Source organism: Ovis aries, chromosome 13 (genome assembly GCF_016772045.2).
Source record: "Ovis aries strain OAR_USU_Benz2616 breed Rambouillet chromosome 13, ARS-UI_Ramb_v3.0, whole genome shotgun sequence".
NCBI classification, from domain to species: Eukaryota; Metazoa; Chordata; class Mammalia; order Artiodactyla; family Bovidae; genus Ovis; species Ovis aries.
In genome coordinates, this window is record NC_056066.1 from 65518428 (window position 1) to 65543663 (window position 25236).

At 52.8% G+C, this 25236-nt stretch overlaps 1 protein-coding gene across 3 annotated transcripts in view; it reads left to right on the plus strand.

Moving 5' to 3' along the window:
- DLGAP4 (DLG associated protein 4) overlaps positions 1-25236 on the plus strand; it is a 199107-nt gene that overhangs the window by 99084 nt on the left and 74787 nt on the right. The window contains exons 3-6 of one of the 3 annotated variants that reach the window (XM_027977154.3): positions 12941-14012; positions 17293-17534; positions 20273-20387; positions 22976-23026. In XM_027977154.3, coding sequence (XP_027832955.1) covers positions 13014-14012; positions 17293-17534; positions 20273-20387; positions 22976-23026 — 1407 coding nt within the window. In that variant the 5' untranslated portion in view covers positions 12941-13013. Of the gene's footprint in view, positions 1-12940; positions 14013-17292; positions 17535-20272; positions 20388-22975; positions 23027-25236 lie in introns of those variants that run through there. The other 2 variants (XM_060397779.1, XM_027977156.3) reach the window with 2 other exon arrangements.

The following is a 25236-nucleotide window of genomic DNA, read 5'->3' on the forward strand; positions in this document are numbered from 1 at the left end:
AACCCTGGGCACCCCCATGTCCCGTGCATAAGCCTGGGCTGCTGGATAATCCCTGGAAGTGGAATTGCAGGTGACAGTGGCCTTTGGGGCCCTGCTCTGTTTTGATGATCGATGGTCTATGGTCTAAGCCTAGGGCCCCTGGGGTTCAACAAGACCCCCATGATCTGGCCCCAGGGATCTGCCTTCCCACCCCCACCGCAAGGACAACTTGCTGTTTCCAATACTGCCTCCATCTCTCCTCTCTTGACTATATCTAGCGTATGCTTTTCCCTTCTGTGAAATGCTCTTTTCTACACTTTCCTCTGTTGAAATCTTTCTTGTCCTCAGAGATCTGGCTGAAATGCCACCTCTTCCAGGGAGCCTCCTGGTGTCCCAGTGAGTATTAATGCCTCCTTTCACTCGACTGCACACTCTGGCTTTGACGCTTCTCGGAATTTATTTTTATGTGTTGTCTAATTGCCATGTGTATTTCTGCCTCCTGCACTTGGCCACATGCTCTGTAAGGGCTGGAACTGTCTGAGTCACAGAGCAGGCTCCATAAATGTTGAAGGAATTGAATTAAATGTGCTGGCAATTGCTGCATTCTGGCCATTTTGTTCTGTTGTTTGCCAACACGACCTTCCAGGATGGTCCCTCAGCGGGGCCCAAAATGAATCAGGCTGAGGCAGGTGAACTCTGGGGCCCACATGCCCACAGGCAGGCCTCGGGAAGCTGGAGAACAGGGCAGTGTGTCCCTTGGATGACCTTCTCCTAACAGACCTCTTCCAGGAGGGTCATGGTGAGCAGGCGGTTGAAGGGTGTGTCCCCTGATCCCAGCTTGGGGCTCCGCGAGGTGGTGGCACAGGGGACATTGTTATCTAAAAGCTGAGAGGTAGCTCAGGGAGGGGGCTGGAGCGACAGGCTCTAGAGCCAAACTGCCTGGTTCAAATCCCAGCTCCGTCATGTCCCACCTATGTGACCTTGGACAGCCACTTCTTTCTGCGCCTTCTATAAAGTGGGGCTAACAATAGGATGCTCTTCCAAGGGCTTACTGGAGGCTCTAACAAGACAATTCCTATAAAGGAATTGTAGGAATATGTAGGAAACACCTGATAAATAAGCTTCAGAAAGGTCTTGAAAGGCTGTTGGGGGTTCCCATACCAAGCATGTACCAGAAACTTTTGTGGGTACTCTGCAGGCATGCTCTTGCTGAAGCTCCATACATACCCTATAAGTGAAGTATCTTAATGTATTAAATTGTGGTAGGATACACATAAAATGTACCATTTTAACCGTATCAAAGTGTGCGATTCAGTGGCATTAAGTCCATCTACTTCATTTTACAGCCCTCACCACTGTTTTCTTTTGTCTATACTGGTCTTTATTGCTGCACACCGGCTTTCTCTTGTCGCAGTGCTTGGGGACTTCTCTAATTGGTGGTGCAAGGGCTTCTTGCTGCAGAACACGGGCTCTAGATCATGCAGGCTCAGTAGGTGCAGCGTGTGGGTTCAGTTGCCCCACGGCATGTGGGATCTAAGTTCACTGACCAGGAATCGAACCTGTGTCCCTTGCATTGAAAGGCAAATTCTTAACCACTGGACCACCAGGGAAGTCCCCCTTCACCACTGTCTATTTTTAAAACTCTTTTATCACCTCTAAGAAAAATCTTGTACCTATTTAACAGTCACTCCCTGCTCCTCCTAGCCCCTGGCAACCACTAATCTTCTTTTTGTCTCTAGTAATTTACCCAGTATAGATATTTCACATAAAAGGAATCATACCATAGCTGGGCTTTTGTGTCTGGCTCCTTTAACTTAGTGTGATGTTTTCAGGGTTCATTCATGCTGGAACATGGATCAGTACTTTGTTCTTTTTATGGAGAAATAATATTCCACTGTAGCAAGTGAAATATCTTATCCGTGCTTCCTAGGCAAAGAAAATGAAGCTTGGAGAGGCCAGATGACCTGCATGAGGTCACACCGCTGGGAAGAGGTAGTGCCAGATTCAAACCCAAGTCAGATGAGATTCAACTCTCTTAGCACCTCCTGGTGGACAAACACTCTCTTAGCCAAATTAATCCCATTTGTCGCGTCACAAGGGCCCCCACACAGTTGGGATAATCATCTCCATTTTCCAAATGAGGTAACCAAGGTGGGAAAAGGAAGATGACTTGCCTGAGGCCACATAGTGAGTCTGCCAGAACTGAGAGTCCCAGGCCCGACCAACACAAGGAATGTTTTGACATGGCAGCCACGGGGGCTGTTGGGGTCCCTCTAGGCCCTTCTGGAGTGGGATGGGGAGAAGATGAGTTCTGCCTTTGCCCCCTTCTTAGTCCTATAGGCATCCCAGTGCAACCTGGGGAGCTGTCCGTGGTGCTGACAGGCACCTGCTCTGCAGCTGTGACCAATTGTCCCCTGCCGTCCATCCCAGAGTGGTTTTTGGCTTTTGTTCATCAGCAAAAAAAAAAAAAATCATTTCTGTTTACCAGCATCTCAGTCAAATTGCTGTCTGTAGCCTGAGCAGCAGGGCGCTGGGGCACAGCAAACCCAGAGTCAGGCGACCTGAGCCCCTTGAAGCGTCCACCTGCCATATGACCTTGGGTGAGTCCCAGCCTCTGCCCGAACCCAGTCAGCAAAGTGTATCCTGAGGAGGTGGGACAAGATACAACAGATTCAGAGCTGAGCATTCCACAATTAGTGGGCTTCAGAGAGGCTTCTGTGGGCATTGCAAAGGGTGAGACCCCATCTTATCCCCCTTCAGTCCCACATAACCTTCATGATCAATAACCACATGGAGTGATCCAGTTCCAGGCAGCACTCGCTGTCCCAGCTGCCTGTACTGGTGGAAATGGTCTCTATCTGCACTGTGTGTGTGGTAGCCACTAGCAAAAACATGGCCATTACACAGTGGAAATATAGCTAGTGAGACTGAGAAGCTGAATTTTCATTTTTATTTAATTCTTTTTAAGTTTAATTAAATGTCTAGAGCTCGTCTAGACAGTTGGGCTCTGGGGATATGTGGAAGGGAGAGGGCCACTCAGAAAGTGCCCACAGGCCAGGACACACCCAGCTGTTGTTGCTTCTTGACCTCCAGAGTGCACTGGACTAGGAGTCAGAAGCCTGGGATCAAATCACAGCTATCACAAACATGCTGTGTGATCCAGGCCAAATCTCATTCCCTCTCTGAGCTTCTAAGTAGCTAAACATGGGTGGTGTCCAGCCCTGTCTGCTTGTGGGTGGGTCCTGTTGATAAGGACAGTGATAGTGAATACATGTAGGACACTCACCATGCCTGGTGCTGTGCCAAGCCATCTGACTATATTATTAATAACTTCATTTATCTTTCCCAACAACCATTTTAGGATGCCAGACTCAGGGAGGTTCAGTAACCAGCTCAAGGTCACATAGCACCAGGCTTCAAACTTGGGGAGGCTGCCTCCAGAGCCCACATTCTCAGCTTCCATACTGCACTGCCTACAGGGAGAGGACTATCCTCAATACTCCCTAGGACATCTCAGGGAGTGGCTGAAGAAGGGCAACAAGGTTTGAAGTGCCAAGTGGTAGCCCCTTGGTGAAGCCTGGAGGAGGAGGGCAAGGGGAAGTCATGATAATCACCCTTTCGTCTCCCCAACTTGGGGTTTTCCTAGGTGAGGGTGGGCTGACCCTGATTCCCCTAGGATTGAGGGGGTCCTGGCTTGGGAAGTTGGGGCAGAAACTCAGATCTCATTTAATCCATCTCAGCCACAGACACGTCTTCTTTTGCCGGTGTCCCCATGTTTCTTCTTGCATGGGGTAAGCATATGATTCACTGTTTAAACCATGACACTTATGAGAATCAAACAGGGAGACTAGCCATCAGGGATTCAGGATAACAGCGAGAATCTGAGTAACCTCAATGTGTGTCACCCTCTTCATGCTTGAACATGTATGGGACCCAGCTCTGTGCAGGGTCCTGCTTCAGGCCTAGAGAAACTCTCAGGACTGCCTACAATTCCTTAGGATGGTGGCTCCCATCACTGGGGAACCCAGAGGAAACCTTCCTTCTCCACCTGTAAGGTCAGAGAGGACTTCCTGGTGGAGGAGGTATCTCTTCTGAGCTTCGAGGATATTAAATAGGGAAGGAGGTTAGGAACAGAGCATTTTTCAGAAAGGTTCTAGGGACTAGAAATAGACCAGCCTATGTGGGACACAGGCATGGAGAAGAAGTGGGAAAGAGGAGCGAGTTAAGCCAATAATCAACTCCTTTCTCGCCCCTTGGGAAGCTCCAGCTCTTTCCAGCTACCCTCCCTCTGAGGCTCTGTCTGTCCAACTACCTCATTTAACAACTGCGCATTGTATACCTACTATGTGATGACTCTGTCCTTCATGCCGGTTGAAAATGAAATAACATGGTCCCCGCCTTCTCCCCTCTCAGACCCCACAGAGACTGGGGAGACAGATATTAATCAAGTACACAGGGAATCAAGCAGGATAGCTGGAAACCCTGATGAGTGCTTTGAAGGAAATCAAGAAGAAGGTCAAGGGAGAGGAGGGTGGGACGGAGGAACTGTCTTGGACACAGGGGTCAGGGAAGGCCTTATGCAGAGATTCAAGTCAATAGAAATAGCTGGTATGTGAAGATTTGGAAGGAAAAATTTCCAGTCAGAGGGAACAGCATGTGTAAAGGCCCTGTGGCAGGAAAGAGCTGGGGCTGCTGGAGAAATGCTGAATGAGGGGGCCAGTGTGGCTGAGTCAGGATGAGGAGGATGGGTTGTTTTGGGGGGTTGTTGGTCTTTTTGGAGGGCTATGTCTGGTCTTAGTTGCAACAGGCAGGATCTTTCATTGCAGCACATGGACTCTCTAGCTGTGGTGCATGGGCTTAGTTGCCCATGGCTTGTAGAATCTTCCCAGACCAGGGTCAAACCCACGTCCGCTGCATTGGAAGGTGAATTCTTAACCACCAGACCATCAGGGAAGTCGAGGGATGGGGTTTTGCTCGAGGACCAGGGGAAACCTTGAAAGGAACTGGATGAAGCTATTCTATTCTATCTGGGATTTTGAAAGGATGACTCTGTTGTGATTCGTCCCCTGTAGTCTCTTTGTTCTGAGGCTCTAGGTTATTTCCTTCTGCCTTTTCTGTGTCTGCCACACAAAGTTGGGTGCCAAGTGGGGAGTGTGCTGGTGACCTCTGAAGGCCCTGCTGAGAAAGGCTATTTAAATGGGGTACAGTCTCAGAGAGGCCTGGTTAGCAGTCCTGTCCCCACAGAGCTCCTCAACTCCAAATCTGTGCCCCTCAGCTCAGAGGAGCTCAGCACCCATATCCCAGGCCCTGGGTCCAGAGTTCACCACCAGGATGGGAGGCATAGGAATTTGGCTTTGAGCAGAGGAGGGGACCTAAGTCGGGGACAGGGTCAGCCACATGCCCTGAACGGCCCCATCCAGGGGAACCTGCTGGAGCCATTGCCGGCTATCTTGTTGACCAAACAACCAGCTGATTGAATGTCATGCTTTCTAAACAGTTGCTATGGACACAGACTTAGGCTGGAGATAATTCTGACCTTGAAACCATCGGGATAACAGATCCTTCATAGATGGGGAGGATCCTGGAACCTCAGCCTGGAATGTGGGCTCGGTAGTTGGACTGATTTGCACCAGACTCTGACCTCTACCAGCTATGGGGTCTAGAGCATGTGACTTTAGCCATCTGAGTTCTTTGCAAACATGGATGTACTAATATTAGTCACCTATTTCTGTGTTAAAAAAAAGTTTTTTTTTATATGAAAACCTGGCAGTGGCTTTAAAAGCAACCAACATGTAGAGACTTCCCTCGTGGTCCAGTGGCTAAGACTGTGTGCTCCCAATACAGGGGAGGCAAGTTCAATCCCTGGTCAGGGAACTAGATCCCACATGCCACAACTAAGTGTTCCCATGCCACAACTGAAGATCCCGAATGCTGCAACTAAGATCTGGTGCAGCCAAATAAGTAAATATTAAAACAAACCAAAAAATGTATTATATCTCACACAGTATCTGAGAGTCAGAAACAGCCTCAGTGGCCCACAGTCTCTCAGGAGGTTGCAGTCTAGGTGTTCCCCAGGGCTGCAGCCATCTGAAGTCCTAACTGGGCTGGAGGATCTGCAGCCACTCACGTGGCTGGAAAATGAGAGCTGGCTGTGGGAAGGCTGCCTTAGTTCCTCCCACATGGACCTTTCCTTAGGGCTGCTTGAGTGTCCCCACAACATGGCGGCTGACCGCCCCAGGGCCGGTGGTCCAAGAGAGCGAGAAAGAAGCTGCAGTGTCTGTTCTGACCTGCCTCAGAGGTTATGCTCGGTCATTTCCACAATATCTTGTCAGTTGCACAGTCAGCCCTGTTCGGGTTGGGGTGGGTTGTACACAAGAACGTGAGCAGCAGGAGGTGGGACCCCTGGAGTGTATGTTGGAGGCTCACTACCACAGTGGGCTCATTATGCCCACCAAGAAGAGCTGCGCTGAGGATTAAATGAGCTCACAAATGGGCTATCCTGCTATCCAGAAAGCATTTGAGGAAGGATCGTTTTGATGAGCTGGAGCTGAAAGCTCACCACCCTGTGGCTGCCTCACTTTCTTCATCGCTTCTGAGCATCCCCAAGACCTTTTGCCACTCTTTTCAGTTAGCAGAAGCCTGATGAGTCTCCACTGGGTCCAGGCGCTGTGCTGGGTGCAGGTGACACAAGAGTGACAAAGACAGGCCCTGTCCCTGCTATCTCAGGCTCCATGGGACCTAAAGCTGGGCGATACAGAAGGAAGGGCTGGCAGGTAAGGGGCTGGCCTCTCTGTGGAGGCAGCCTGTGCACTGAAATCTGGATAAAGTGAAGGAGGAGTCACATGGTCAGAGGGGGACAGAGCATTTCAGGCACCAGTAAGGGCAAAAGCCCCAAGATGGGGGGTTTGTGTCCAAGAAGCAGAATGGAGGTCCAAGGGAGGGGGCAGGAAGTGAGGCCAGGAAAGCAAGAAGTAAGAAGAATGAAAAGCGGACTTCCCTGGTGGTCTAGTGGTTAAGAATCCATCTTCCAATGCGGGGGATGTAGGTTTGATCCTGGTCAGGAAACTAAGATTCCACATGCCCCAGGGCAAGTAGGCTCACGTGCCACAACCCTGCAACGAACAGCCCACATGCCTCAACTAAGATCTGATACAGTCAAATAAATAAATTTAAAAGAAAAAAACAAGAGTAAAAAGATAATCTTTGAGTTTAAGGGCAATGGGAGTTTAAATTGTCTGGGTGAGATCCGATAGGGGCCTGGCCATGGGCAGGGCAGTAGGGGCGGGGAGAAGTGGTGGGATTTTGAAGGATTTGCTGTTGAATGGGATTGGAGTTGGGAGGAGGTGGTAAGAAAAAGGTGAGTCAAGGATGATTCCAAGGTTTCTGACCTGAGCAAGCAGGAGGATGGAGTTGTCATGAGCTGAATTGGAGCGGACTGTCAGCGGAATGGGTCAGGGTAGGTGGGAGATCAGACATTAGATTTTGGACCTCCAGGGCAAGATGTCAAGGAGGCAGTTAGAGATGTGAGTCTGGTGTCTGAGAGAGATTGGGTGGAAGATGTAAATTTAGGAGTTGTCAGATATAGGTGGTGTTTAAAGCCACAAGTCTGGATGAGATCAGCAGAAGAGGGAGTGTAGGGAGAAGCGGGGAGCAGTTCCTCTAGCATTTAGAGGTCAGAGGAGGGGAATCCAGCCAGAGATAGAGCAGGAGCTGTGGCAGGAGAACGGGAGGGGTACCCAGAGATGAAGTCACAGTGTAACACAGCCTGCCTCTCTCTGCCTCCAGCCCTACCCCAGGCCACATTGAGGCCATCCTTCCCCTTCCGCACATCAGCCCTTCAGAGGCTGAACACAGTGGCTGCATCCTCCATGGACTTCCATGAACATCCCCAGAATATCCAGCCATCATCCATACCATTTCCAGCCTTCCATCACTCAACTCACTCTCCCATGTCCCACTCTGTCTGTCTCTCTCTTAAGAACAGGACTCAGCACTGAACAGAAGTATCCTCTCCCTTCATTTAGACTCTTCCTCTGTTAATGCGACCATGGGCAAAACCAGTGTTTCAGGTAGCACCAAATTCAAAGATGTAGATAGGAAATAGTGAGGAATCTGGGCTGCTTAAAGGGAGGGACTGTGAAAAGGGAGATGGGAAATGTTGGAAAAGATGCTTAGGGTTAGATCATGAAGGGCCTTTTTAATTTTTTCCCCTCTGGCCTCATCATGTGGCATGTGGATCTTAGTCCCCCAACCAGGGATTGAACCCCTGCCCCCTGCAATGGAAGTACAGCGTCTTAACTGCTGGACTGCCAGGGAAGTCCAGTAAGGGTCTTTCTTGATTGCTGCACCAAGGAGTTTGGACTGAGGAGGGAAGAGGATCCAGAGAAAGTTCTAGATTAGGGAAATGGCTCAATCAGGTGAGTTTTGCTTCGGGAAGGGCCATGCTGGGCTCTGTTCCTGGCCTTGTCTGTCATTAGCTCTCCCATGCTCACTGGCCAACTTGGCTCCAGGTTGAGCTGGGATAGAGCAGGGAGGAGCCACTCTGTGCAGATGGGGGTAGCGGCTGCAAACACAGAGGCGCCACTGAGCAGGCAGGGCTCTCGGGGAGGCAGCAGCTCTGCTGGTTCCTCCATGTTTCCAGGAGGGCAATGAGGCTTATATTAATGAGAGGTAATTATGGGCACCCGGATGGGCCTAAGTATAGCTCGGAGACAAAGGCAGCCAGCTGCTTCCCCTGCAAGGCCGAGGCCTGCCTATTTTAAGACTTCCCCAAGGTGAGGCTCCTGCCACCCCTGGGTGCTGGGTGACTGAGAGGTTGGCACCCAGTGTTCCAAGAATCCTGGCCAAGAGAGCTCAGGGTGGATCCACGTGGCCAGACCACCCTCAGCAAACCCTAGAGGTGGAAACTGAGAGGGACCCATCCAAGGTCGCAGCCAGTACGGAGCAGGGCCAGGACTGGCATCTGGGTGCAGCTGCCTGCATCTTCCACTCAGCTATGTGGCCTCCTACACTGGATGCCTTGGCCTGCCCCTAAGAAACATGGTGAGATGAGGACCAGAGCACTACTGATATTTATCAAGGGCCTAGAGGCTTTCTATCTGACATCATAATTAATCCTCATCATAGTCTTGAAAAGTGAAGATCTTCATACCCATGTTATAGAGGAGGAGACTGAGGCTTAGGAGGGATAATTAGATCACCAAATGACCCACAGTAAGAAGTGAAAGAAGTAGAACCCAGCTACACTCTGGCTTTGGGTCAGATTCCCCAGGAAGTAGACTCTGAAGTTTTCCTGGGAAGTCTCTTGGGAACACCTGTGACAGTCGAGGGGCACAGGATGGGGCAGTGTGAAGAATTAGGTGGAGATGCAGTTACAACAAAGGCCTCGGTTAATCCCAGGGGAAGCTCTGGAGCTGGGATGGCCCATTTGTTCTGAATGGGGCAGGAAAGCCAGACCTCGGTTCTGTGCACCCATCAGTGACTAGACACAGGCTGCCCCTGGAAAGAAGCGTGACCTTGACTGAGGCATCGCCCTTTGGCAGAGAGCAAGTCCTAACAGGTACCTGGCCATGAACTGTCAACAGCCAGTGCCCTTGGCTGCTGGAGATGGAGGTGCCTCAGTTCTGAAGTGGAACTGAGGCTGCAGAAGCTGGTCGAAACTAGAGCATGCTGGGCCTTCTAGCCCTCCACTCTTCACTGAGGCATCTCCTCACTCTCTACTCCTTAGCTGGTGATCTAGCCCCAACACAGTCCTCTTCCTTTGCAGACCCTCTAGTGCAGGAGGACCAGTGGGGTTATGAGTAAAGAGCCTTGGGTTCCAGGCTGGAGTGACCTTGCCATGAGGCCTTATGCTGTCTCTTTCCCAGGCTGACACTCTTTGTCTCACAGTTGCTTTAGCTCCAGCATGCCACGTGGCTGGAGCCTAGGGTCTGCAGAGACTAGCTCTCCTCAGTGGCCTTGAACACCCGGCCAAGAGCCATGGGGATGGGACTTCCCTGGTGGTCCAGTGGTTAAGAATCCACCTTGCAATACAGGGGATGTGGGATTGATCCCTGGTTGGGGAACTAAGATTCCACCTGAATCTTAGTGGGGTGGGGCTGTGGGGCTACTGAGCTCCAGCTAGAAGGTCCGTGTGCCACAATGTAAGATCCCCTGTGACATAGTGAAGATCCTCTGCATTGCAACTAAGACCTGACGCAGCCAAGTCAATAAATAAATAAATTTAACAGCAACAACAAAAATCTTTTTTTTTTTTAAATAAAAGAACTTCGGGGAACCACTGAAGTGGAAGGACGCTACTGCTTTGGCATTTTAGAAGTATCATTCCAGTTGCAGTTTGCATCCTGGATTGCAGGGGTCTTAGAGTGAACATAGAGAGAGCAGGGAGGAGATATGATTTTCCAGGTGAGCGGTGGGAGTGACACAGACAGAGGATACAGAGAGGGGATGGCATCCGAAAATATAACTGAGGTGGAGTCCCTGGGGCTATCACAGTTGGGGTTCCTCAGAAGCATGACCAAGATAAGGATTCAGGTGCAAGTACTTTATTGGGGAATAGGCAGCACACTGTGGGAGGAGGGAGGTAAGGCAGGGAAGGGCGGTGGCCAATGGAAGGAGCCTTATCAAGCAAGTGACCGCCCAACTGGAGCTCGCTGAGGACCATAGAGCCCACTCCTCTGTAATCCCAGCCAAGGGGGAAAGAGCCAGGATATTTATACACCAACCACGCAGAGTCAGTAGCTGAGAGCTGCAGCCAGAAGGCGCGGTGGGGAGGGGGTTGTTAATTCTCCCGCAGTTCCTGCCAGCCACATGTGAGCAGAGAGCACTTCAGCTGCTAGAAAAAGCCCCCGCTCCCTCCAGCAGGGATGCAGGCGCTGACAGTTGGAAGTCAGCCTGTTGGGCATCACAGTGAGATATGGGTCGGGTACCCACAGCCACTGCCGTAGTGACCAACTGGACATGAGTTCAGTAACAGGCTCTTATTGAAAGACACAGAAACTCAAGTCAGACTTAAGCAAAAAGGCTCTTAACTCTCATATCTAAGATGTTAGACAAGATCTTGACAAAGGACTGCAGGCTGACACTCAGATAGCAGCCTGAGGATGCCTCTTTCCTAAGAGTTCAGCCGTAATCCCAGGGCTGCCTCTCACTGGCTAACAAAGATCCTGTTTCTATCTCAGAGCCAATCAGTACTCGGGGATGCAGGACTCTGATTGGCCACGCCTGGGTCACGTGTCTACCCCTGGCGCTCTGGAATAAGGCCGATTCCACCTAGACCACAAGAAGGGAGTCTGAATCATTTTTCAGGCACAGTGGGAACAGTTATTAGGGGAAACATAAGAAAGATCGGGAGAGAAGTGCTCGGGGCTGAGAGGACGAGTGCAGTGTGTGCTTCTGGGGCAGGACTGCAGCTGTCTTCTGCTCCTGGTGGCCAGCCCGCTCCACCTCTGGTATTTGGAGGGAGTCAGGCCCCTGCAGAGCCAGCGAGCAAGCGGACTGTGTTTGCAAACTCTTCTGCGTTTTCAGTATCATCGACCTTACTTGAGTGGACACCAAGGACAGATTGCCACACACACAGTTCTCCAGCTGGAGAGCCGAGGAGGCTGGCCCCTGAGCCCAGGGACACTGCAGCGCTGAGGGGCTGTAAGGAAGCTTGGCCAGGAGCAAGAGGGATCCGGGGGTGTTTTTGTGCCTAGAGGGAGCTGCTGCTGGCTGGAGTGGAGGAGGATACTGGCCTGTCTGGCGCACTGATGGGGTGGGTGGCTGAAGTCTGAGTTACTTACTCACTTTGGCTAGAGTTGCTTCTCCCAGCCTCAGTTTCCCCATCTGTAAAATGGAGATGATGGTCCTCCACCTCATCTGGCGGCTGTAATGAAGGTAAAGATGCGAATCAGCAGTTCCTCTCCAGGCTGGGGATAAAGGCGCTGACAAGTCACCTGGTAGAAGCAGAGATGCTTCCAGGGGGGCTGTTCAGTCACAAGGACCATTATTGACATGCTCTGGACTTCAGAAGTGGGGTCCCTCAGGCTTCTAGAGGCAAGGAGAGGTTCTGGCAAAGAACGGGGAGAATTCCACCCAGTGGACCCTGCGCAAGTCTCAGGCTGAGGGGCTTGAAGCACCGTTGGTCGTGAAAACAGCCAGGTCCAAGGATGGCAGGCCTGCTTCTAGGGCCAGCACAGATCGTCCCATGGTGGTCTACACTGCCAGTGGGACCAGCCCTAGGGATGAGGGGTGGCTGTTTGGGGGGCATGTGGAGTGAGCGTGCATGTATGGGGCTCCTTGTGGTGAGGAACAGTCATGCAGCCGTGGAATCTGGAGGAGACCCTGGTGGCTCTGTGCTAAAGAATGCCTGCAATGCAGGAGACCTGGGTTCGATCCCTGGTTAGGGAATATCCCATGGAGAAGGGAATGGCTACCCACTCCAGTATTCTTGCCTGGAGAATTCCATGAACAGAGGAGCCTGATGGGCTACAGTCCATGGGGTCACAAAGAGTTGGACATGACTGAGTAACTAACACACACAAGAAGTCTGAGTTTGAACCTGGGTTTCCAGTTTATTGTGAAAATATATTCATCAAGATAGGAAAATAGAACATATTTTAACAGTTTGCTAGCCTGAGCTGTCGCTTTTATTTTCATATATGGTGAGTGGGTCTCCATTTTACTTTTTTTTTTTAATGCTATCATTTGTATTTGAAATTTTAAAAATGATATAAATGAACTTTGAAAAATTCCTTGTTTACGTATAAATTTTAGAATAAGCTTGTCAATGAAGAATATATATAATTTTTTTTTTGGCCGTGCTGGGTTTTCATTGCCCATTTTACTCTTGATCTCAATGCACAATGCTAAGGGCAGGCCAGGAGTCTTCAGAAATCTTCCCAACCTTGAGATCTGTGGGGAGTCTGGGCTAGCCTTCGCCTCCAAATCCAGCTGACGCCTGTCTGTCTTCTCTCCCCAGGTCAGCTGCTGCCCGGGAGAGGCAACCCGGGCGCCCCGCTAGGGGGACGGCTCCTGCCCCGAGGGCCGGGATCATGAAAGGCCTCGGTGACAGCCGCCCCCGCCACCTCTCCGACAGCCTGGACCCACCACACGAGCCCCTGTTCGCCGGGCCTGACCGCAACCCCTACCTGCTGTCGCCCACAGAGGCCTTTGCCCGTGAGGCCCGCTTCCCTGGGCAGAATGCCCTGCCAGGGGATGGGCTCTTCCCGCTCAACAACCAGCTGCCACCGCCGAGCAGCACCTTCCCCCGAATCCACTACAACTCCCACTTCGAGGTGCCAGAGGAGAGCCCCTTCCCCAGCCACGCCCAGGCCACCAAGATCAACCGGCTGCCTGCCAACCTGCTGGACCAGTTTGAGAAGCAGCTGCCCATCCATCGCGATGGCTTTAGCACGCTCCAGTTCCCCCGCGGGGAGGCCAAGGCCCGGGGCGAGAGTCCTGGCCGCATCCGCCACCTGGTCCATTCCGTCCAGCGGCTCTTCTTCACCAAGGCACCCTCCCTGGAGGGCACGGCAGGCAAGGTTGGTGGCAATGGTGGCAAGAAAGGCGTCCTGGAGGACGGCAAGGGCCGGAGGGCCAAGAGCAAGGAGCGGGCCAAGGCCGGGGAGCCCAAGCGGCGCAGCCGCTCCAACATCTCAGGCTGGTGGAGCTCCGATGACAACTTGGATGGTGAAGGTGGCGCCTTCCGCAGCAGCGGCCCAGCCTCGGGACTGATGACGCTTGGCCGCCAGGCAGAGCGCAGCCAGCCCCGCTATTTCATGCACGCCTACAACACCATCAGCGGGCACATGCTCAAAGCCGCCAAGAACACCACCACCGAGCTAACCGCCCCGCCACCCCCGCCCGCACCCCCGGCCACCTGCCCCAGCCTTGGGGTGGGCACCGACACCAACTATGTCAAGCGGGGCTCCTGGTCCACTCTGACCCTCAGCCACGCCCACGAGGTCTGCCAGAAGACCTCGGCCACCTTGGATAAGAGCCTGCTAAAGTCCAAATCCTGCCACCAGGGTCTCGCCTACCACTACCTGCAGGTGGGTCCCTGCCAAGGTCAGGGGTGGCGTAAGGGGTTGTGGGGAAGGCACCAATTTGAGACCCAGCTGTACCACAGGTTGACTTGGAAAGTTGTTTCATTCAGGCCTTGGTTTACTCACCTAGGAAGTGGGTGGCTGGTGGTATCTTGCTAATAAGATTCTTTCCATTGGTCATGTGCTCAAGAGCCATTGATTAAGACCCTTCTGAGACTAGCCCTGAATAAGGACTAAAACATATCCCTGCCCCCCCCTTTTAAAAAATATTTATTTTCTTTTTTGGCTGTGCTAGGTTTTCACGGCTACACGTGGGCTTACTCTAGTTGCGGCGAGCAGGGGCTACTCTTCATTGTGGTGCATGGGCTTCTCCTTGCGATGGTTTCCCTTGTTGCAGATCATGAGCTCTAGGCGCACGGGCTTCAGGAGTTGTGGCATACAGGCTTTAGTTGCTCCATGGCACGTGGGATCTTTCTGGACCAGGGATGAAACCTTCGTCCCTTGTGTTGGGAGGTGGACTCCTAACCACGAGACCACCAGGGAAGCCCATATGTCCCTGCTCTTGAGAAGAAAAATCTGAAAGCTGTGCCATCTATCCCCTCCTAGAACCAATTGCATGGCATTCTGGTGCCAACCTCCTACCTGGTACTGCCACCAGACTTGGTGCTCCTTGAGGACAGGGACCATATCTGGTGCCATTCTGTGTCCCCAAGGCCCAAGACAGTCTGTCATAGAGGAAGTGCTCAAGAAACATGAGAGGAGAGAGGGGTAGATGAGCAGATGAGCACTTAAGTGAAGAGATCAAAAAATAAATAAGACCTATTCCCAATTATCAGGATGCTAGGAGGAAAAAGGGGGCTTCCCAGGTGGCTCAGCGGTAAAGAATTCGCCTGACAGTGCAGGAGATGCAGGAGATATGGGTTCGATCTCTGGGTCAGGAAGACCCCTTGGAGGAGGAATAGCAACCCATGGACAGAGGAGCCTGGCGGGCTACAGTCCATAGGGTCACAAGAGTCAGACATGACTGAGTGACTAAGCATGCACGCTGGAGAAAAAAACACACGGACAGACAGTCCTGTCAGTGAGAGCAGAATGTGATGTAGATGAGCAGGGAGCTGCAGGAGCCCAGAGGCCTAAGTCCTGTTGGAGGACTAGCTTTTTTCTTTCAGACACTAGAGTGGATTGAGGCACTTATTATGCACCAAGGTCCCACTGCTGGAAAGTGGCAGAAGGCTCAGAGACATCTCTGTTGCTACACATGCACTGGCCTCCTCAAGGGCAGGGTGAGTGGCTGTGACCTGGGGAGCTCCCAGCGCCAGAGCCCAAGCTGTAGGTGAAAATGACAGGAGTAAATTTTCTGTTCACTAGATGGGAGGGGCTGCTTCAGCAGGTAGCGAGTGCCTCATCCCAGAGGGCAGGTCGGCACAGGCCTGGCCAGCCCTTGGAAACACATTAGATGCATTTTGAACCAGATGAACATCAAAGTCTGACAGATGCCTGCATTCTTGTCATTCTATATAGAATTCTAAAGACAGTGAGACTATGGAGGGGAAAGATTCTTTTTGTTTTTCCAAAGGAGGGAAATGAAGTCTAGGCAGGATTTTATATATTTAAAGCTTTTGTGGCTCTCAATCTACCTTCCTTAGTTTAGAATATAGGAGAGGGTGGCGTGAGACCTAGCTCCCTCTCAGATGATGTGGTTTAGTCTGATCATGTGAAAATGCTTCAGAAACACCATGAAAGAGTGGCCCTGTGGGCGCTGGGTTAGTGCCAACTGTTTGCTCCACAGGAAGTAGGTGGGGAAGAGCTAGGGAAGCAACAGGTGTTGAGCAGGGGTATACAAAGCCACCTTCCCAAGGGACAGGTAGGTGGAGGAAGAGAGGTTGGACTAGCCAATGGTTTGGGGTGGAAAGTACAGAACAGTCGGCTGGGGAGAAGGCATTAATGAGAAGTCTGCAGGGGGGACCTGGGCTGGGAATCTCAGGCAGGGACCTTCCCTCAGCCAGGAATCAGCTACCAGCAATGCAGGGGCCAAGAAGAATGTGGACTCTGCAGGCATGGTGATTTGGGGAGTGTGTGCATTTGTGGATGTGGGCAAGAATCGGTGTGCTGTGTGCACTGAGAAACATGTGTACCTGGGTGTACCTGGGTGTCCACGGTGACGTATAGACCCAGCGAGAGTGTGTGCTCTGCATGTGTTGAGGCCGGGACACAGTGAGGCGGGGACAAGCTGAGGTGGGTCCGAGGTGCACTGGCGGCTAGTGTGCATGTGAGAAGGCATGTAAGCTCTGTGTTCACATCATGCGCTCACTGAGGGAGCGGCACACCTTGAAGTAGCTGGGGTGTGTCCTTCAAGAGGCGGGAGTGGGGGGTTATGCCTGCTCTCTGAGATGAGTGTACATGGCACGATGTGTTCACCCTGTGCTGGGCTGAGGTACAGCCATACTCCGTCACATGGTGACCATCCACTGTCGTGGACATGTCGGTGGGTATCAGATGAATGAGGGCGTAGACTGTATTTCCTGGAGCAGCTGGCGGATCCTGGCCTCAGAGAGCAGGAGAGGTCCCCTCAGTTGGTTTGCCATTGTAACCACTGGGGTCAGAGCTGCCCTCACAGCTGCAGCCTCACTTGCCCTTATCACAGCTCCCTTCCACTGATGGGGTCCCTGGGGTTCAGATGGGAACACTGAGCCCTTTTTCCAGCTCACCACATGGCTGCCCAACCCAGGAAAGCCCCTCTGCTCTCGGTACCTCAATTCACCCATCTATGGGGTGAGGAATGCTGGTTGGTTGGCCCCGGAGACCTCACCCCCATCCTTCAGGTGAGGTCCTCTGGCTGGGGCCCTCTGACTTGTCCTCCCCCACTACCCTAAGGTCTGGTGGCCTCTTTCAGGCCTGCGGCTCTCATCTGTGCAGTGAGATCTCCACTGAGTTGATGGGGGAAGGGATAGGAAGGTATAGGTGCTCACACTGTAGCTGGGGTGGAAGCCATTGTGAACATTCTGTCTGGGTGGTTTGGCTGGGGCACCCAGCCTGGGATCCTCGGAAAAATCTAAGGCCAGGGAAGGCCACATAGTGAAACTTCCCAGGATATCTTTCGAGGTAAGGCCGAATTCTCCAAGATGGGAGAGCGAGGGAGCTTTAAGGTCTTGGGGATGGGGGTTCTATCCCGCAGCTCCGTCCCCAGATGATGAGTCCCATCCTGGGTGGCCGGTGGCGCTCTGTGGGTGTGCACTGCCCACCCGCAATCCCGGAGCCACCTTCGCTGAAAGCGGTCCATCCCCAGGTGCCCGGCGGCGGCGGCGAGTGGACCACCTCGCTTTTGTCCCCGCGCGAAGCGGACGCCACGGCCGAGGGCCCCATCCCGTGCCGGCGAATGCGCAGCGGCAGCTACATCAAAGCCATGGGCGACGAGGACAGTGACGAGTCCGGCGGCAGCCCCAAGCCCTCCCCCAAGACGGCGGCGCGGCGCCAGAGCTACCTGAGGGCCACTCAGCAGTCGCTGGGAGAGCAGAGCAATCCCCGCAGGTGAGCGCACAGCCCAGGCCCCTAGAGTCGCTCCCCTGCCCCCGGGAGCCCCGCACCAGGAACCCTGGCCACTCGGAGTTCGGCTCCCTAAAAGGACCACTCCCTTAAAGTGAGCCACGCCCCCGCGTGGGCCACGCCCTCCGGTTATCCCCGCCTCCAGGGGCCCCCGCCTACTTGTGAGTTAGCCTCTGGGAAAGCCTCCTTGCTGCTGCTGCTGCTGCTAAGTTGCTTCAGTCGTGTCCGAATCTGTGCGACCCCATAGATGGCAGCCCACCAGGCTCCCCCGTCCCTGGGATTCTCCAGGCAAGAACACTGGAGTGGGTTGCCATTTCCTTCTCCAATGCATGAAAGTGAAAAGTGAAAGTGACGTCGTTCAGTCCTGTCCGACTCTTAGCGACCCCATGGACGGCAGCCCACCAGGCTCCTCCGTCCATAGGATTTTCCAGGCAAGAGTACTGGAAAGCCTCCTTACCTGCTTGCAACCCCCGCTCCAAGCCTCGCCTTCCAGGTGAGCCCCTCACAGGTATGCCCCACCCCTGAGAACCTCGCCTTCCTCCTCTTCGACCGCCGGCTGTCGGGAAAGCGCAGCCCCACAGATGAATCCTGCCCTCCAGCTTCAGACTCAGGTCCCCTAGGTGAACCCTTCTTCAGTTTAGCCCCCCTCCTGAGATCCTCCTCCTTAGGTTGGCCCCTGGTCTTTGATGAATTGACTCCGGACAGCCCCGCCATTTGGTGCGCTACCCCACTACCCCCCTCCACCCCAGTTTGAGTCCTGGCCACCGGTGAGCCGTATGCTCTGATAAGCGTAAGGGGAGTCTCTCTAGAGAGACTGGCCCAGGTAAACCCTGCGCAGAGGAGCCACACCCCCAAGGTGGTTTCCACTCCCACAGCCCCAGGAACTGCTCCAGGGGACCCTTTCCTTCTGGCTAGAAAAGCCCTGCCCTTTGGAGGATTAGGGAGAATCCAGAAGTCAAAGGGAGTGATACACAGCCTTCATCTGTCCATTACCTTGCCTGGAATTCCTGGAATGGGGCCCAAACCTATTGTTTTAAGGCTTGGAAGAGTTAGTGAAAGTGTGAAAAATGAAATGCACTCACACAGAAAACAACAATTAACATGCTAGAGAAGTGAGCTTTCACGTGCAGAAGTCACAGTGGGAATGAGAACAGAAAAGAATGAGTAGAAAACAGGTGAAAGTTGCTGCAGGCGATTCAGAACCCCCTGAGGAAGAGAAACAAGCCAGGAGCAGACAAAAGGCACGGAAGAGGTAAAGGAAACAGGGTTAGACCTAGTTCTTCAGTTCCTGGGGGCAACAGCCAAGGCTTCACGGAAAAGGCAGGCTGGGAGGACTGCAGCCGTGGGAAAAGAGCAGAGCAGATGACAGGAGCACCGAGGCAGGGAGTCTCCTTGGCCAGGACAGAAGGCAGGGAATGGCCTCCAGGTGGGAATTCAGGACACCGTGGGCTGTTTCTAGGTCTCACCCTCTCTGAGCCTTTTCCCCCTAGCTTTAAGGAAAGGAGGCTGAGCTGGATGATCTCTAAGATCCCTTCTAGTCCTGACCTCCTACAATTCTTGAATGATCTGTGGGCATGGATGGGGGAGAGGTGGGCAGGACCAGGGTACAGGCCTTGAATGAGAGCGAATTGATAATAGTAGTACAGGCATACTTCAAACCACGGTAATACAGAGAATATCGCAATAAAGTGAGTCACATGGATTTTTTTGTTTCCCAGTGCATGTAAAAGCTATGTTTACATTCTAGTCTATTAAGTGTGCCATAGCATTATGTCTTTTAAAAGGTACATACCTTAATTTTAAAATGCTTTATTGCTGAAAAGTGCTAAGCAACACCTGACAACTCAGGGTTGCCACAAACCTTCAATTTGTAAAAAATAATTCTGCAGAGCACAGTAAAGGGGATTGCAAAAAAAGGAGTATGCCTGGAGTAACAGTAACGGGGGCCATCTGTTAGCAATTGCTGCTCTCTGGGCTCTCTGCCTGCCCCAGTGCCCTTTAACCTGCATCTCTGAAACCGCCCCACAGCCCCAGCAGACAGGCACGGTGACACCCCCACTTAGAGGTGAGGAAACTGAGACTTACGAGGTGACAGCTTACCCAAGATCACCCCGGGAGGAACCTGGGTTCCAGTCTAAGTTTGTCTATATCGAGGGCTGAGCTGTTGGCAGCTTGGACCTTATTTTGAGAGCAGCGGTGCAGAGGAGGCCTGTGGTCAGGTAGTTGTGAGAAAGACTGAAGCACCAACACTGTGGGGGGAAAGTGGTGAGTCTTCAGGAGCCTGGAGGAGGCTGCCTGGACATTGTGTCAAAACTGATGACTTTCGGGCAGCCCTAGCTGGAGGTCAAGGGTTGTGGGCCTTGACAGTCTCCTCTGTCCAGCCCCTGGAATTGCCCCAGGCTTGCAGAGGAAGGCGCTGTAGAATTGTGCTGCTGTGGAGTGCCTCTGGTTTGAAACAGTCAAAAGCGAGCTTGTTCTGCCACCTTGTGGCTGCAGCAGACATGACAGGTGAAGGCCGCCTGCACCCACGAGACTCACAAGGCCTCCAAAAGTTGGAAGCTCTCCCCTTGCTCATCACCCCTCATACTACCCAGGCTGGCAGTGACTTCCATTTTCCCTTGTACCACTGGATGACCTTGGCCAGTTTTCCCACCTCTGGGCCTTAGTTTCCCAGGGTGAACAAAGAGGAGACTGAGCCCGTTCTGCTCCCCATCCCCTCCCAGGAGTCTGGACCGCCTGGATTCCGTGGACATGCTGCTGCCCTCCAAGTGTCCAAGCTGGGAGGAGGACTACAACCCCGTCAGTGACAGCCTCAACGACTCCAGCTGCATCAGCCAGGTGAGGGTGGTGGGCAGCCAGAAGGCCGGTGGGCTGGAGAGAGCCCCGACTCCCACCCAGGAGAAGGACCAACATCTGGGTCCAGCCTCCGCTGAGTGGTCCCTGAATGTCTGCCCTGTGCTTCTGTTCAGTCTTTGTTCCTGAAGCTGTCTGTGCATGTCTCTTCCCCACTGACCATCCAGTGCCTGGAGAGCAGCCCCAGGGCCCGACACTGATGGCCTGAGCTGTGGGCACAGAGGGAGGGTTGCACTACTGCTGTCCACCCAGAAGCCCCGAGGATGTGGAACTGGAGACCTGGCTTTGCGTCCCAGTCTTGCTGCTGACAGTGTAAACCCAGGTCAAATCCCCCACCCCCCCTTCCCGGAGCCTGTTTCCTGACTTATCACCAGAAGGTAATCATTCCTATTTGAAAGGGTTGTGAGGAATCAGTGAGATGACAAACACAGTGTGCTCAGCACAGGGTAGCTACCTTGATGGTTAGTGCTGCCATCTTGCTGTGTGACTTCCAGCAAGTCGCTGCTCCACTTGACCTCCATGTCCTACCTGCTTGGTGGATAGCTGGGCTTCCAGGACTCGGCCAGTTCTGCCAGTAATAGTGGTAAGCGCGCTGTTCCGTACTATTAACTCAACCATCAGCTCCTGGATCCCTCACCACCACCCCAGAGGGTCCGTATCCATATCCCCATTTCACAGATGAGGAAACTGAGGCCCAGATAGGTAGGATCACACAGGGAGGAGGAGGAGGCAAAACTGGGCAGAGAGGGACTGTCAGGCCCAAACCTGGACCTCAGTCCCAACTGTGTTGTGCACAGTACTTTACCATTTGCAAAGGGATAGCCAGGCAAGGCTCGAGCGCTCCCTCCACAGTGTGAATGCGGGGACAAGGCCCAGAGAGGGCAAGACACCTGCCAGTGGTAGCACAGTGTGGCAGTAGAGACAGTCAGGTGCAGACCCAGCTGCCTCTCTAGGCAGGAACAGGCCCCGGGTCCCACTGTGTGCAGCCCCACTGCCCAGACTAATGGACTGCTTAGAACTTTTGGACCCCAGATCCCTACCACACCATTATTCCTAGCCTGGCCAAGCTCTCCCCAGCCCCCAACCCTCAGGACTGTCATTCCCAGACTCCAAGGAGACCACCTCAGATGGGGGGAGAGGTAGAGCCCCCCCACCCCAGCTAGGGGACCCTCTGCCCCTCCCATCCTCCAGATCCCACCAAGTCTCACCTGAACAGTTGTGCTGGCCTCCATGCCTGTCACCTCCAACCTATTCACGGTGGCCAGAGGGAGCTAGCAAAAGGCAGAAGTCAGATCACGTCACCTGCTCCGCACCCTCCCATAGCTCCTGCCTCCCCCCAGGAAAGCCAGACCCGCGAGGCCTGGCCTCCGTCTCCGACGTGATCTCTGACATACTCTGTCGCTGGCCCTACTCTTGCCACACTGGCCTCCTTTTGCTCCTCGCATCCCTCATTCCTGCCCCAGCCTCCCTGCGCTTGTTCCTCCCTAGGAGCACTCTTCTCTCAGATCTTTGCACAGCTGGTTCCTCTCTGTGATCCAGGTCTTGGCTCACATGTCACCTCAGAGAGACCTGCAGTATCACTTCCCACCTCAGGGGTTCCCCGGGGCCCCATTCCCTTACCTTGCTTCATTTTCTCAACAGCACCTCTCACGATCAGGAATTATACTTGTTTGCTTATTTACTTGGTGTCTGTCTCACCCTTAAGACTGGGAGCTCCCTGCAGACGGGGCCCTTGCTGTCTTGTCCCCACAGCGTCCCCAAGCAGGTGGTGCAAGGCGTGAAGGTGTTTGCCGGATGGACCGCGCCCTTCCCTGTCTCTCCCATTCTGTCTGTTCTCTCATCCCTCAGCTGTCTTGTCTACGTCCCTGTTTTTCTCTCCTCTCATTCACATTTTTCTCTGATTCTCTCCAGTGTGTCTCATCTCCATGTTTCTCTCTGGGTCTGTCTGTCTGTCTCACATGTGCCCTCTCCATCCCCCACCTGGCCTTGGCACTGGAAACACACTTTTGTCCTTTGGCTACACGAAAGGGTATATGGAATCAGCCAGGCTGGGGACCCCAGCCAGTCTCTCCCACTACCCCCTGCCCAGCCCCAGTTCTCTTCTGGCCTAGAGTCCTCTGAACCCCAAAACCCTCACCCCGTGAAGCTTTGACATATGTGGCATCAAAGTCAGGGATGTCCAATTCTGTCTGTGTCTCTGAGTCTCAACTCCTGCCAGGAGAAGCTCCCCTCCCACCAGGCACTGGATGGGGTAAGCCCTGACCAGGGAAGAGAAGCCTCCAGGTTCTGCCCCTAATCTATAGATCCTGGGAGGCTATCTGCCCAGCTGACAGGCAGCAGACAGGACCTCCATGGTTCCAGAAGCCAACCCAGGAGAAACACTTATAAACCCAGTCCCAGAAGGAGTGAGCCTCCTATCCCTGGAAGAAACCAAAACCTCCTAGTAACTGGGCCCCAGCCAGTCTGGGGAGGAGGTTAGACCAGCCCCAAGTTCTCTTGTAGCCAAGCCTGAAGACTCCACCCCAGCCCCCAGCTTCGATCTCCCCGTAACCCTCCCCATCTCTTTCCTGCAGATTTTTGGACAGGCCTCCCTGATTCCCCAGTTGTTTGGCCACGAACAGCAGGTCAGTATGTTTCCCATTCTCTTGCCGCCCCATCCCAGAGTTCAAGGCTGGGCCTAGGCATCTCAGTGTCCTGGCCCCTAACCCGGACAGGTGCAACCAGAGCTAGCACCAGGAAAACCTCCTCCAAGGAGGATGGAATTGGGGCTCATGTTGCCACCTGGACCTTTCACTGCCTGGCCCTGTCACTTTACTTCTCTGTGCCTCAGTTTCCTCTTCTCAAAAATGGAAAAGAATGAGTTAGCTTCCATGGATGAGGCAAGAATAGCCCCAGGACATTAGGATAGCATTGTAATCAACTCTACTTTTAAAAAAAGAGTAGCCCTAGGATAAGGGAAGGCATATCCTGAGAGATTCTAGCTTCTTCCTTGTCTTCTCCCCCAAGGCCTGGGAAAGGCCAGGCAAGATCAGGGGCTGGGGACATTGGCCTCCATGTTCTAGGCCCCAGATCCTCTGACTTATCTCTTTTCTTGGGTTCCATCAAGATTTTTAAGGATGTTAGGGTTCTGGGATGAATGCAGAGACTTCTCAAGTTTACCAAAGTTGGTGAAGATGATGCTGGTATTGGCACTGGCTGCCTGTCCCAAGGGTGCCCTCTCCCACACACACATCCTACCCCCGGAAGTGGTCCTTTCCTCCCCTCATCACCCAGCCCCAGCCCCAAGGCCACGTGGTCTACAGAGTAGAGCTAGAACTGGCCCTACATCTCCTGATTCCAGCTGGGCATGCGTCATGCACCTCCCACCTTCATTTCAGAGTTCCTCTTGGTCACACTGATGCAGAGGGTCTTTGGGGAGCCCACAGTGGGCCAGGTGATCTCTTCCTTCCTTCAATAGCCTCGTGAAAAGGGTGTGATGTTTCACATATAAAACCTCCAGGGGAGGTTCCCTACACACAGTGTACCCTCAGTGGTACACATACCAACAGCACTAACCAGCTGGCCTCTCCCCAAAGAGCTTGGGAGCATCTTAACCAACACTCACAAATCCTTGCAATCACCCCACAGAGCTGCCTGTAATAACAGGTACAGGTTATCAGCTATTTACTTTCCCCCCAACACACTTCAAAGCATGCGATATGAATTATCTCATTTAATCTTGACCACCATCCTGTGAAATCTGGTCTCTAATTAGCCCCCATTTTATAGATGGGGAAACTGAGGCACAGAGCAGTTCAGTGACTCGCCCACATTCATATTGTGAGAAAATGATGGACCTGGCAGTGAACCTCTGGCCGTCTAGCTCCAGAGCTGGGCCATTACTCTGCAATCCCAAAGCAAGACCTCATTGCCGTTGGCAATCACAAGGGTCTCTCAGTATACCTCCCTCAGGTTGCAGTTTTGGAGGATAAACACCTATCTCTTTAATACTCCCTCCAGGTGAATTCATGGTCTACGTGTTAATTTATCAGTGCTGATAGAACCTGGTGATAATTAGAAATGTTCTATAATCCATGCTGTCCAATAAAGATAGCATGAGCAAGTGCAACGTGGCTAGTATAATTAAGGAACTGAAATTTTTTTAAATTATATTTAGCTTGACCCTAGATAGCCACACACGGTTAATTACTACCATATCGAACAGAGCAAATTTAGACCTCTCCAAACATATACTCTAAATTGGGTGATGATCCCTCTGCCAATTTACCTGGTGCAGGACCTGATAAGTTCACAGGCGTTCCACTTCATTTAGAGGAGGAAACACTGGTCTAAAGGGTTGTGCTGGCCTGAGGTCACACAGCAGGTCCAGGGCAGAGCTGGCCCTAGGCCCAGCCTCATCTTTTCCTCCATGTGGTGGAGGAAACTTTTGCCCCCTGCCCTCTTGCCCAGGTGTCTCCCAAGACCCCTACCCAGTGTCCACCTTTGGCCGACTCACTCCTCAGCTCATACTTTGTGATCCCCAGATAACAAGATGGCCTGAGACGTGGGTCAGACAGACCCTTCCAGAACTCTCGGAGGGTATATGTATGGTGAGGCCCCGCTATGCTCACAGCTCCAGCTGCAGATTTGTAGGATCTTGAATGATTTTCTCTAGAGGGACACTTAGAAACCATCCAGATGAGGTTGAGCTAAATGTTGAGGTTGAGGCAAATCACACACATACCACCATTCTCCATACCGTGGCAGACATCACTAATTGATCCTCACTGCCACGACCCTCATTCCAGTTTTATTTTCTCTCACCAGACTATTGCCTCACTTCGTCTCTGGCCTC